The sequence below is a fragment of the Dasypus novemcinctus genome, chromosome 6 (assembly GCF_030445035.2).
Source record: "Dasypus novemcinctus isolate mDasNov1 chromosome 6, mDasNov1.1.hap2, whole genome shotgun sequence".
NCBI lineage: Eukaryota > Metazoa > Chordata > Mammalia > Cingulata > Dasypodidae > Dasypus > Dasypus novemcinctus.
The window spans coordinates 121,235,971-121,249,892 of NC_080678.1; the positions used below are offsets into that span (position 1 = coordinate 121,235,971).

A 13,922-nucleotide genomic window follows, 5' to 3' on the forward strand; every position below is an offset into this window, starting at 1 on the left:
AAGTTCAAAATTTATCAGAAAGCTTTGAAATTGGATTGCTATAAAAAATATCTCTGTGTATGAAGAAGAATAATGTATTTATAAATGTAACAAGGGAATTATTTGATTGGATTCTATCACTGAAAGAGTAGTCTAGAATTCATATGTAGGGAAATAAAGAAATACATGTATATGTACAAATGTTCTACAGTCTCTCATCTAATTCCTCACAGGAGAGATCTAACATTAAAAGGAATTCCTTCAAATGCAACGATTTGCAAGAAGATACCACTGACAGAGCCACAGTGACTAAATATGCTTTAATTTCCATGACAAAGAAACCATATTTTAACAGTACAATGGCAAAAGTACACATGGAGCATTCACCTTTTAATCAGCATAAGCAGATTCATGAATGTCACTATTCTTATTTTAGAGAACATGAAAGAGCTCATACTGCCCAGAAACAATACTTATGCCATCTTTGTGGGAAATATTTTGCTCATTGCTCCTCCCTTAAACAACATGAGAAGATTCACACTAGAGAAAAACCCCATGAAAGTCATCTGCATGGCAAAGGCTTCAGTAAATTTTCTACATTTAAACAAAATGTGAGAACTCACAGTGGTGAGAAACCCTATGAATGTCATCTATGTGGTAAATGCTTCACTCAGTGCTACTCCCTTAAACGACATGAGATGACTCACACTGGAGAGAAGCCCCATGAATGCCATCTGTGTGGCAAAGCTTTCAATCAATATTCTAACCTTAGGAAACATGAGAAAACTCACACTGGTGAGAAACCCCATGAATGTCATCTATGTGGGAAATGCTTCACTCATTGCTCTTCCCTTAAACAACATGAAAGGACTCACACTGGAGAGAAACCCCATGAATGTCATCTATGTGGCAAAGGCTTTAGTCAACATTCTCACCTTAAACAACATGAGAGAACTCACACTGGTGAGAAACCCTATGCATGTCATATATGTGGGAAATGCTTCACTCATTGCTCTTCCCTTAAAAGGCATGAGAAAAATCATACTGGTGAGAAACCCCATGAATGTCATCTATGTGGGAAATGCTTCACTGATTGTTCTTCCCTTAAAAGACATGAGAGGACTCACAATGGAGAGAAACCCCATGAATGTCATCTATGTGGGAAATGCTTCACTAATTGCTCTTCCCTTAAAAGACATGAGAGGACTCACACTGGAGAGAAATGCCATGAATGTCATCAATGTGGCAAAGGCTTCAGTCGTTATTCTGAACTTAAACAACATGAGAGAACTCACACTGGTGAGAAACCCTATGCATGTCATCTATGTGGGAAATGGTTCACTCATTCTTCTTCCCTTAAACAACATGAGAGCATTCACACTGGTAAGAAACCACATCAATGTCATCTATGTGGCAGAGGCTTCAGCCGATATTCTAAACTTAAAGAACATGAGAGAACTCACACTAGTGAGAAACACTATGCATGTCATCTATGTGGGAAACACTTCACTCTTTGCTCTTACCTTAAACAACATGAGAGAACTCACACTGGGGAGAAACTCCATGAATGTCATCTATGTGGCAAAGGCTTCAGTCAATATTCTAAATTTAAACAACATGAAAGAACTCACACTGGTGAGAAAAACCCATGAATATCATCTATGTGAGAAAGCTTTTAGTTAACTTTCCCAACTTAAGTGACATGAGAGAACTCACACTGGAGATAAATCCTATGAATGTCATCTTTGTGGGAAAGTCTTCACTGCATCCTCTTCCCTCAAATACCATGAGAAATGTCACACTGGAGAAAAACTCCATAAATGTCATCTTTGTGTGAAAGTCTTATTCAATCCTCTTCACCAAAACAAAATGAGAGAACTTACACTGGTGAGAAGCCCCATGAATGTAATCTGTGTGAGAAAGGCCTCTATCATCACTCTTCTAAAAAACATGAGGGAACTCACACTGGAGAGAAAACTCATGATTGTCACTTATGTGTGAAAGCATTCAGTCAGTATTTTTATCTTAAAGAACATTAGAGATCTCACACAGCAAAGAAACCACATTAATGTTATCTTATGCAGGAATGGAGATTCACACATCTGGTCCTGGGTGGTGGGAAGACACACAGCTCTCAATGAACACAGGATATGTTGAGGAACAATCATACAAGTGGGACTGTGCCCAGCCAGCTTAGAGTAGGTAGAGCTGAATGAAACATGGAGGGAGCTGAGGGAAATTATCCAAAAATGTTTTTTTTTCTGTTTCCTTTTCTTTGCATTTTTATTTAACTTTTTTTCTTTATTTGGGTTCTGGCAGAGAAGCTAGCTGTGGGTGGACTGATTGGCAGGTAAAAGCAGCTGCATCAGAGTAGACTAGTGAGGTTCTAATGGCCTCAGATGGAGGCCGGTTTTTTTTTTTTCATACTTTTGAGGAGTGATCAGTTGCCTAGAACATGCAGTCTGAGTGCATCTGGTAGTTTGAAAGGGAGAATCAAATTTTTGTTTCCTTTTGTATTGTTTTGTTTTGCCTATTTGTTTCCTCTTCTCCTCTTCCTCATTTTCATTCCTTCTTATGTTTTTCTTTCTTTTCTTCCAACTACTCATTTTTCCCTTTCTATTTTTAATTTTCCTTCCTTCTTATGTCATTTTCCTCCCTTATTATTTCATTTCCTTTTTCTTATTTCTCTTTCTTTTTGATTTCTTTCATCTCTAATATCCTGCCATACTTTCCTTCTTTTCTTCCCTCCTTTCTTTCCCTTTTTTTGTCTTCTCACATAATTGGATGTTTATATTTTATTTTCAATTTTTCCTCTCGTTCACATTTTAAAATTTTATTCCTATCTACTATGTCTCCCATTATTTACTTTTTATTTCTTTTTTCTTTTTCTTCTATTTTTTCTTTTTCTTTTGCCTCTTCTTTCCTTTTTGTTTCCTATTTCATTGAAATAGGCAATAACAAGAATATAGAAAAGGTGGAGCTGAGTGATAAGGAGGCTCATAACAGAAAACCAAGCAAAAATAAAACCCTAGACTAGAAAGAGGAACTAACCAACTGAATGAAAACCTCAAAATAAACTGATGTCTAGGCATCAGCAACGATTTTTTAAGCCATATTAAGAAAACAATTCATGGCCCAATCTAATGAACAAACTAAAATGTAAGAGGAATCACTCAACATGGAAGAACCGTTCAAAGATGTCCAAATATCCTTGCTAATCATATCCAATCACACAACAAATTATACACCATGATCAAGTGGGTTTTATCTCATATATGCAAGGATGGTTCAACAGAAGAAAATCAATATAACACACCACATTGACAGTTCTAAGAAAAAAATCAAGCAATTAACTCTTGACGCAGAACATGCAAAAAAATAGCATGTGTTTTTTTTTAATCACAAATACTTCAAAAGGTAGTATTAGAAGTATACTTCCTCAATGTGATAAAGGGCATATATGAAAAACCCATAGCTAACATACTCCATGGTGAAATGCTAAAGGCTTTCCTTTTAAGATCTACAAAAGACAAAGATGCTCACTGTTGCCACTCTTGTTTAACATTGTATTGCAACTACTTGAGCACTCAGGTGAGAAAAAGAAACAAAAAAAATCCAAATTGGAAAGGAAAAATAAAAATTTGACTATTTGCAGATGACACAATCCTATTTTTTTTTTATTTTTATTTTTTTAGATTTATTTTTTATTTATTTAATTCTCCCCCTCCCCTGGTTGTCTGGTCTTGGTGTCTGTTTGCTGTGTCTTGTTGTCTTGTTTCTTTGTCCGCTTCTGTTGTCGTCAGCGGCACGGGAAGTGTGGGTGGCGCCATTCCTGGGCAGGCTGCTCTTTCTTTTCACGCTGGGCGGCTTTCCTCACGGGCGCACTCCTTGCGCATGGGGCTCCCCCACGCGGGGGACACCCTTGCGTGGCAAGGCACTCCTTGTGCGCATCAGCACTGCGCATGGCCAGCTCCACACGGGTCAAGGAGGCCCGGGGTTTGAACCGCGGACCTCCCATATGGTAGACGGACGCCCTAACCACTGGGCCAAAGTCCGTTTCCCGACACAATCCTATTGTACAAAGTCTCCAAAATTCACAACAAAGCTTCTAGAGCTGACAAATTAGTTTAATGAAGTGGTAGTATAAAAGATGAACATGCAAAAATCAATAACATTTCTTTAAAATAATAATGAGCAATCTGAGTAAGAAATCAAGAATAAATTACCATTTACAGTAGCAACAAAAAGAATCAAATATCTAAGAATCAACTTAACTATGTATATAAAGAACTTGTACAGAGAAAACTACATATAACACTGCTATTGGAAATTAAAGATCCAAATAAATGGAAAAATATTCCATGTTCATGGATAGGAAGACTAAATATCATTATGATGTCTTTCCTGAATACATTAACAAATTTAATGCAATCCCTATAAAAGTTCCAACAGAAATTTTTACTGAAATGTAAGAGCCAATTATCAAATTTATTTGGAAAGGCAGGGGATCCAAAAGACCCTAAAACAACTTGAAAAAGAAAATTGAAATAGAGGAATCACCCTATGTCCTTAGAACATTCCACAAATCTACAGTGATAAAACTGCATTATACTGTCACAAGGGTAGACATACTGACCAATGTAGCCAAATTGAGAGTCCTGATATAGACCCACACATATATAGCCAACTGATATTTGACAAGACCACCAAGCCCACTCAACTGGGACAGAATAGTCTACTCAATAAATGGGGCTTGAACTGGGTATCTATATCTTAAAGAATGAAAGAGGATCATCATCTCATGCCCTATACAATTTTAACGCAATATGGGTCAAAGACCTTAATGTAACAGCCAAGACCATAAAAATCCTAGAAGATAATGTAGGCATGCATCTATGAGATCTCATTAGAAGTAATGATTTTATAAACTACACCCAAAGGATGAACAATGAAAGAAAAAATAGATAAATAAGATCTCCTGAAAATTAAAACCTTTGTGCTTCAAAGGATTTTGTCAAAGAAATAAAAAGGCAACCCTCTCAATCATAGAAAATATTTGGAAACCACTTATATGATAAGGGCCTAATATCCAGCATATATAAAGAAATCATATATCTCAAAAATAGGAACAACTCATTTAAAAATTTAAGAAGTTATTTGAATAAACACTTTTCCAAAGAGAAATACAAATGTCTAAAAATTACTTGAAAAGATCCTCAACATCCCCAGCAGCATTAGTCAGCAACAGGAGTGCTGATACAAAGTACCAGAAACTGTTGACTTTTATAAAGGGTATTTCTTTGGTGGTAGAAGCTTACAGTCACAGGGCCCTAAAGAGTCAAACACAATGTACCACAAGAGGTACTTTCTCACCCAAAGTACTTTGCCACATGTTGAAGCAAGGTGGTGGGCAATGTCTGTGAGGGTTCAGCCTTCCTTCTTAAGGCTCCATGGTCCCAGCTTCTATTTTCAGCTGTAGGCTGGCATAAGGCTCATCACTCCCCAAGGCTCATTTCTTTCTTGAGTCAGCTGCTCTGTTCTCTTCAAAAGGTCAAATGTAGATTATGGTGCATCTTTCTTCCTGGAGCTTCTTCTGTGTCTTGGCACCATTTCTATTCTCTTTGTTCTCCTGTGTGTCTACTTTTGTGTGAGTCTGCTTTATCAGTACCTGAGTCCCACTCTAATAATAAGACTGAATTAAATCCCTATTCTTAACATAATTTAGTAAGACATCTCATCTGAATCTATAATATAATCAAAGGGTTATCAAACCCAGAGGAACAGACCAGTTTTCAAACATAATCTCTCTTTTTGGAATTCATAAATAATTCCAAACAGCCACACCAGCTATTAGGGAAATGCAAATCAAAAACTACAATATGATAGCATCTTACATCTATTACCCTAACTACTATTAGCAAAACAAAACTACAAGTGTTGGAGAGGACATGGAGGAATAGAAACACTCATCCACTGCCAGTGTGAATGTGAAATGCTGCAGCCACTGGGAAGGATAGATTCACACTTCCTCAGGAAGCTAAGTATAGAATTGTCATGTGATCTGGCAGTCCCATTACTAGAAGAATCAAAAACAAGGACGCAAACCTATACACACAACAATGTTCATCACAGCATTATTCACAATTGCTGGAAGATGGATGCAGCACAAGTTTTCATCAATGGATGAATGGATAAATAAAATGTGGTATATACATATGATGGAATATTACTCTGCCCTAAAAATAAATGACGCATTGACACATGAGACAACATGGATGAATCTTTTTTTTTTAAAGATTTATTTATTTCTCTCCCCTCCCCCCCACCCCGGTTGTCTGTTCTGTGTCTATTTGCTGCATCTTCTTTGTCCGCTTCTGTTGTTGTCAGCAGCACAGGAATCTGTGTTTCTTTTGGTTGCATCATCTTGTGTCAGCTCTCCTTGTGGGCGGCACCATTTTGAGGCAGGCTGCACTTTCTTTTGCGTTGGGTGGCTCTCCTTATGGGGCGGACTCCTTGCGCATAGGGTTCCCCTACATGGGGGACACCCCTGCGTGGCGTGGAACTCCTTGCGCGCATCAGCACTGCACATGGGCCAGCTCCACATGGGTTAAGGAGGCCCAGGGTTTGAACTGCGGACCTCCCATGTGGTAGACAGATGCCCTAACCACTGGGCCAAGTCCACCACCAACATGGATGAATCTTGAAGACAATGTTGAGTGAAGTAATCCAGTCATTATAGGACAATTATTGCATTATCTCACTGATATGAGCTAATGATATTGAGCAGAATCCCAGAGTTAGAGTCTTGAATATATGTTATCAGGGGATGAAAAGTGAGTAGAGAGTGGAAAGCCAATGCTCAATTTGAGGAGAATCTATGATAAAGTGAATGGGTGAGGTTTACGCCTCAAACTGGGGTGCCTCTGAGGGCTCTGGAGACACCTGGATAGTATAAGCAAAGCACAGAACCCTATGAAATCAGCCTCCTATCACTGTGCCTTACCTTGGAATATTTGATAACCTATTTCCCTAGTGTAACAGACTAAGGCTCATTTATCATTTCCTTCAGGTTTTTCTACCCTTTGTTTTTGCACCTATAATTAATACTATATACATTAAATGTAGGTGCCAGAGACTTAAATCTTCAGTCTGTTCATATGTCAGTTGAACCCTGAATCTCAGCACTGTTGCAACCAACACCTACTCTCCAGTTCATCAGACTTGCCCAAGACTAAACAAATGATGATGAACACCCATTCCAAAAAGCAAAGAATAAAACTGCAAGCAAAACTGTTCTTTCCATCTTTCCCATAACATCTAAGCCCCCTTTCAGTCTGAAGCAGGGCAGGATCACCATCCCAAAAGCCTCAAAACTGAGGAATGAACAACTAAGGAGGAATGCAACTATGGATCAAATTAGACTTATTATTGTAGTAATGGAAAAACTTGTAACATTGATGTGGAAATAGTAGTTTCCAGATGTTTTGAGCAAAGGGGATAAGATAAGGTGGAACATAGGGCATTTAAAAATGAAACATTATAAATGGACATTGGAATTGTTCTACATGATATTGCAATGATGGATACAGACCATTATCCATTTTTTCAAATCCTATAAAATTATACACTGCAAAGTGTAAACCATAATGAAAACTCTTAACCATGGTTAGTAGCAATGTTTTGATATTTGTTTGTCAGTTTTTAAAAATCTGCCATATCCATATAAGATGTTATTCATAATGGAAATTGTGAGAGGGGGTTTGCAGCATATGGCAATCCTATATTTTTTATGTAATATTTTGGTGACCTAAAACTTCTTTAAATATAAAGTAAATAATATAACCATAAAAAAACATGAAATCAGAAGGCAATGTCTTTATTAGGAGGATGAAACCACTTGAGGGATTTCCAGAAAATTGATGGCAGAGAATGTATTCAAAGAAAAATTCAGGGGAATAATTTTTTCAGCAATTGGGAATGTGGTGTGCATCAGTTATTGTGTTTCTGTAAGGGATAATATTTGAAGTGTTTGGGCAATTGATTGGGTATCTGAGGGCTGAGTTATGGATATCATTGATGGACTTGTTATAGGTTTAGAGGATAAGAGATTGTGTGCAGTCTCTGGATTTTTTAATCTTCTCTGGTAAGTGAATATAGTTCCTTGTAGAGCTCTCCTGAGTCAGTAGTAAAATATCTAAGTGATAGATAAAGATATGGTTGCTTTGTTCCTGATCCTAAAGGAAACAATACTTCATTTCAGTGATTAGAATCTTTATCGGTGGTTGTGTGAGTCTTGCAAATAGTATTTTACTTTGCCAAGGAGAGGTCCAGATCATTCCCGTTGCCCCTCATTAATGACCCAGAAGGGACTATCAGTCAAAATGCAGTGCAATAATTACCTTGTTCATAATCAAATATTTAATAGATTCCAAAACCTGTGGTCCTATAGGACCATAGGCAATGCCAGTATGATGGCCAAGATTTGGAAATCCTTCCCTGGTCATTAATCATTAAAATATATGACACCAGAATTTGCAAATATCAAAAATTTGCAGCTAATTTCATGCCTAGTTTTAAAAGACTGCAGAGTACTTTCCTACTAAAATTGTGGTTACTACAATTATTTCTGTTCTTACCACTACATCTTGTCTTTTATGTCATATTTAAAGAGAGAGTGCTTTACTATAAGCAGATATAAAAAATGGTGTCTTCTCTTAACAGTTCCATTCTATATAAATGTAATGCAGATGTCTTCACCTTGACTGATCTATCAGTGAACCTGCACTGAGTATCGGTATCTTCAGGATGCCAATGCAGGGATGGCAAAGCCTTTGTATGGTATTGCATCAGGATTATTATTCATTGGTGTCTCCACCACCTAACCATACAATTGTGTCACTTCCTGGGGCTATGGCAAGCATGGTCCTTAATGTACAAAAGATAATCTGTAATTGGGCACTCCCTAGGGGTAGGTTTCTGATTACACAGGACTCAGTATGAGATGGAGCTTTCTAGCCTCAGGAGGACCTGAGAGCTGGATAACCCTTCCCATTTCCACCAAGGCCCAAGAACATACAACACATTTCCCTTTGAAGGAGTAGTGTGTCTCAGCCACAGATGGAAGGTTTTTTATGAGTCTGTAAGGTCCTTTTCTCCACCAGGAAGGCAGTATTGCTGCTGCAGACAATGCAAAGAGATGCATACAGTGAGGGGTGCATGGTCTGTCACACCCCAATCATGGATTTGTTGGGATGGGGAGCATACAATTTTAGTAACTGCTGGGATGTGCAGTGGTGCAGGACTTCTATGTATAGACTCCATAAATTTTAAGCAATAATTATGGATTAACTATCACCACCTTGTCCATGGTAATCTGTCTTTAATATTTTGTATTTATGACTGTTAATTATTGCATATCACTTAGATCATACAATATTTTAACTTTTGAGTCTACCTTGTTTTACTCAATATGTTACCTTGGGTTCATCCATGTTGTTGATTGTATAAAACCTTCATTTCTTTTTCAGTGCTTGAAAATATTCCATTGTGTGTATGTAATTGTGATGGTTTGGCTAATGTGTCAACTCGGCCAGGTAATGGTACCCAGCTGTTTGGTCAAGCAAGCACTGGGCTAACTGTAATACAGGGAATTTATGGACTTTCATCACCATTGGCTTTACTTCAGTGTAAATCAGATAACTGATTACAATTACTTCAATCAGGAGATTGCCATCAGCAATGAGTGACACTTTATCCAATTAGTTGAACACCTTAAAAGTGGAAGTGATTCCAGCTTTGAGTGAGAATTTCCCAGCTCATCTTTGGACAGCCAGAGTCTCCCAGAACTCATTAAGAACCTTCATTGGACTTTCATTGGAGCCCCTGGTTGAAGTCTGCCTGAGGAATCTGGACTTGTGCATCACTGTGGTCACATGAGAGACTCATAAAATTGCATACTTTCGACAGATATCTTTTATTGATTCTGTTTCCCTAGAGAACCCAAATAATACAATAATATTTTATTGTTCATTCATTCATGGACATGAGCTTCTTCCATCATTTTGGCAACAGTGAATACTGGCACTATGAACACCAGTGTGCAAAGATCTGTTTGGGATGTTGCTTTTAATTCTTTTTGATATATACCTAGCATTGGGATTGCCAGGTCATATGGTACTTCTATACTTAGCTTTCTGAGGAATGTCCAAACTGTTTTCCACAGGGCCTGAATGATTTTATATTGCCACCAGCAATGAATGAGTCTTCTCCTCTCTGTACATCTTATCAAAAACTTAGTTTCCATTTTTTAAAAATATAAGTGCTGCCATTTTATTGAATATGAAAGTTTTGACTTGCCTGTCCTTGATGACAAATTATGTTGAGCATGTTTTCATTTGTTTGCTCACCATTTCTACATCTTTTTTGGAGAGATATATGTTCAAGACTTTTACCCAATTTTTAATTGGGTTGTTTGTCATTTTGTTGTTAAATTGAAGGATTTCATTATATAATCCTGAATATTAATCCTTTATCAGATATGTACTTTCCAAATATTTTCTCTCATTTTATAAGCTGACATTTATCAATTACAATAAAGTCCTTTTTTTTTAAGATTTATTTTTATTTATTTCACTCCTCCCTGCCCCATTGTCTGCTTTTTGGGTCCATTTACTGTGTGTTCTTCTGTGTCTGCTTGCATTCTGTCAGGCAGCACCAGGAATCTATGTCTCTTTTTTTTTTTTTTTTTTTTTTTTTAAATTTTTTTATTTTTTATTGACTTTGTAATAATATTACATTAAAAATATATATGTGAGGTCCCATTCAACCCCACCCCCCCACCCCCCCTCTCCCCCCCCCCCCCAGCAACACTCGTTCCCATCATCATGACACATCCATTGGATTTGGTAAGTACATCTTTGGGCACCTCTGCACCTCATAGTCAATGGTCCACATCATGGCCCACACTCTCCTCCATTCCATCCAGTGGGCCCTGCGAGGATTTACAATGTCCGGTGATCGCCTCTGAAGCACCATCCAGGGCAGCTCCATGTCCCAAAGCCTCCACCTCTCATCTCTTCCTGCCTTTCCCCACACCCATCAGCCACCATGTCCACTTTTCCCAATCCAATGCCACCTCTTCTATGTGGACATTGGATTGGTTGTGTCCATTGCACCTCTATGTCAAGAGGAGGCTCAGATTCCACATGGATGCTGGATGCAATCCTCCCACTCTCAGTTGCAATCACTCTAGGCTCCATGGTGTGGTGGTTGTCCTTCTGGCCATTTTTAATGGAATCATTTGTCTTTTTATTGTTGTGTAGTAACATCTGCTTATATATCATGTCCAATAAACCTTTTTCAATTATTTTTTCCCATTAAATTTCCTTTTCACCCTTTTACAAAGTCCTGTGAGAGACAAAAAGTGTTTAATTTTGGAAAGGTTCCATTTATCTATGATTTCTTTTGTTACATGTGCTTTGGGTGTAATGTCCAAGAAACCACCACATATCACAAGGTCTTTAAGATGTTTCCCTATATTTTATTCTAGTAGTTTTATGGTCCTGACTTTTATGTTTAGGTCTTTGATCCATTTTTTTAGTTGCTTATTGTATAGGGAATGAGATAGGTCTCCTCTTTCAATCTTTTATTTATAGATATCCAGTTCTTCTAACACGGTTTGTTGAAGAAACTCTTGTGTCACATTAACATAGATTTGGTATGTTTGTCAAAATCCAGTTGACCAGAGATGTGAGGGTTTATTTCTGGAGTCTCAATTCTCTTCCACTGATTAATGTCTATCTTTATGCCAGTACAATGATCTTTGACCACTGTAGTTTTGTAATATGTTTCAAGATCAGGAAATGAAATTCCTCCCACATTACTCTTAGAATGCTTTCAACTACGCAGGTGCACTTTCCCTTCCAAATGAATTTGGCAAATGCCTTTTCTATTTCTGTGAAGTAGACTACTGGAATGTTGATTGGTATTGCGTAGAACCTATAAATCAGTTTTTGTAGAATTGACATTTTCACAATATTTAATCTTTCATTCCATGAACATGGACTGTCTTTCTATTTGTTTAAGTTTTCATTGATTTCTTTTAGCATCGTTTTGTAGTTTTCCACATTTTAGTTTTCTGTACTTGTTGATTAAATTTATTCCTAGGTATTTGAGATTTTTTGCTGCTATTGCAAATGGAAATTTTTCCCTTATTCACTCCTCAGATTGTTCAATACTTGTATATAAAAACTTACTGATTTTTTATATTGTTCTTGTATCCCACAAATTTGCTGAACTCATTCATTAGCTCAGATAGCTTTGTTGTAGACATTTTAGAATTTTCTAAATATAGGATTATGTCATCTGCAAATAGTGGGGGTTTTACTTCCTCTTTTCCTATTTGAATGTCTTTAATTTTTTAAAAAGTATATTAGAGAAATTGTGAACTTACAAAGCTGTCATGCACATGTTTGGAATTTCCATACAGCACTCCACCAACACACAACTCTGATGTGGAACTTTGTTTCAATAGCTAACCATGGTCCAGTGTAACTCTGGAATATTTTTTCCATATCCCCCTATTACTTACACAGTACATTTTTGACATTGATGCAACAATATTACAGTGTTACTGTTAACTATACTCCATAGTTTACATTAATTGTATTTTTCTCATTCTTCGCCATAGTCCCAGCACCCTGCAGTAGTGATGTCCATCTGTTCTAGTTCACATAAGGATATTTTTGCATTTGTACTACTGACCACATTTCTCATCCACCTCTGGGTTAACTGTGTTATTCAGCTCCTAGGTTATTCTCTAGCTTTCTTTCAGTTGACATTTATATCTGTAGACTGCCCTTGTCAGCTACAATCCCATTTGTAAACCAGCTGCATTAGTCCTACTCACCATAATGTATTACCATCAATTCTAATCCATTTCCACACACCTACAGTCAAGTTAATTAAAATTTCTACATACATTAAACATCAGTAGTTCTCAAGCCTCTTCTTATCTCCTAATTACCTATACTCTAGGTTTTAACTCCATGAATTTTTTATTTGTGTTTAGTTTGTATTAGTGAGACCATGCAATATTTGTCCTTTTGTGTCTCATAATGATGTTTTATTATTTTTCTTGTGCTATGAACTGAGGAGCGCCATCCACTTTCCCCAACAATCTATTTAAAGTTCTTACGAAAAAAATCAGTTTATATATCTATGGGACACTTAAGCAAACTTCTTAAAATCTCAAAGGCCTAAGGTACTCACCTGTAAATTGGAAGATTGTGGTGTGGAAACCATGACTGTTATAGGTTGAATCATGTCCCCTAAAAATGATTTAGTGAAGTGTGTGACTATGATCTTTTTTGGAAATACAATCACTGCAGATGACGTTAAGATAACCAAGGTCACACTGGAGTAGGGTGGGCCCATAACCCAATATGACTGGTATTCGTATAATAAGGGGAGGAGGCACACAGGCACACATGAGAGAAGTTGGCCATGTGATGAGGGAGGCAGAGATTGAAGCCAAGGAACTCCCAGGATTGCCAGCCACTAATAGAAGTCAAGAAAGGGGGATGGAAGAGATTCTTCCTGGCAGACTTAGAGGGAGCGTGGCCCTATCGACACGCCTGCAGAACTGTGAGACAATAAATTTCTGTGGCTTTAAGCCACCCATTTTGTTGGACTTTATTATGGCAGCCTTAGGAAAGAAATACAATGGAGATGGCCAAGGGGTGACTTGGGGGGAGTTTAGGTCTTTCATCAATAATTTTCATGAGGATAGGTCCATTCTTAGATACAGATGAATGACATTTTCTCAATATTTATAAATCATTCTGCCATACATATTCAAACAGAGAGCACATTAAGCTATTGTGTGGACTAAATGAGGGAAGTAATTTTGAGAAATCAACTAGCCCAATGCTCTGTTAGCCTGA

At 37.4% G+C, this 13,922-nt stretch overlaps 1 protein-coding gene across 6 annotated transcripts in view; it reads left to right on the forward strand.

The window, feature by feature from the left end:
* The window catches only part of LOC101437195 (zinc finger protein 596-like), a 76,557-nt gene extending 65,969 nt beyond the window's left edge, over nucleotides 1-10,588 (forward strand). For 3 of the 6 annotated variants that reach the window (XM_071215930.1, XM_058299329.2, XM_058299327.2), the window contains one exon: nucleotides 213-6,249. In XM_071215930.1, the coding sequence (XP_071072031.1) occupies nucleotides 703-1,662 (960 nt within the window). In that variant the 5' untranslated portion in view covers nucleotides 213-702 and the 3' untranslated portion in view covers nucleotides 1,663-6,249. Of the gene's footprint in view, nucleotides 1-212; nucleotides 6,250-7,104 lie in introns of those variants that run through there. The other 3 variants (XM_071215933.1, XM_071215932.1, XM_071215931.1) reach the window with 2 other exon arrangements.
* Nucleotides 10,589-13,922: the final 3,334 nt, after the last annotated feature.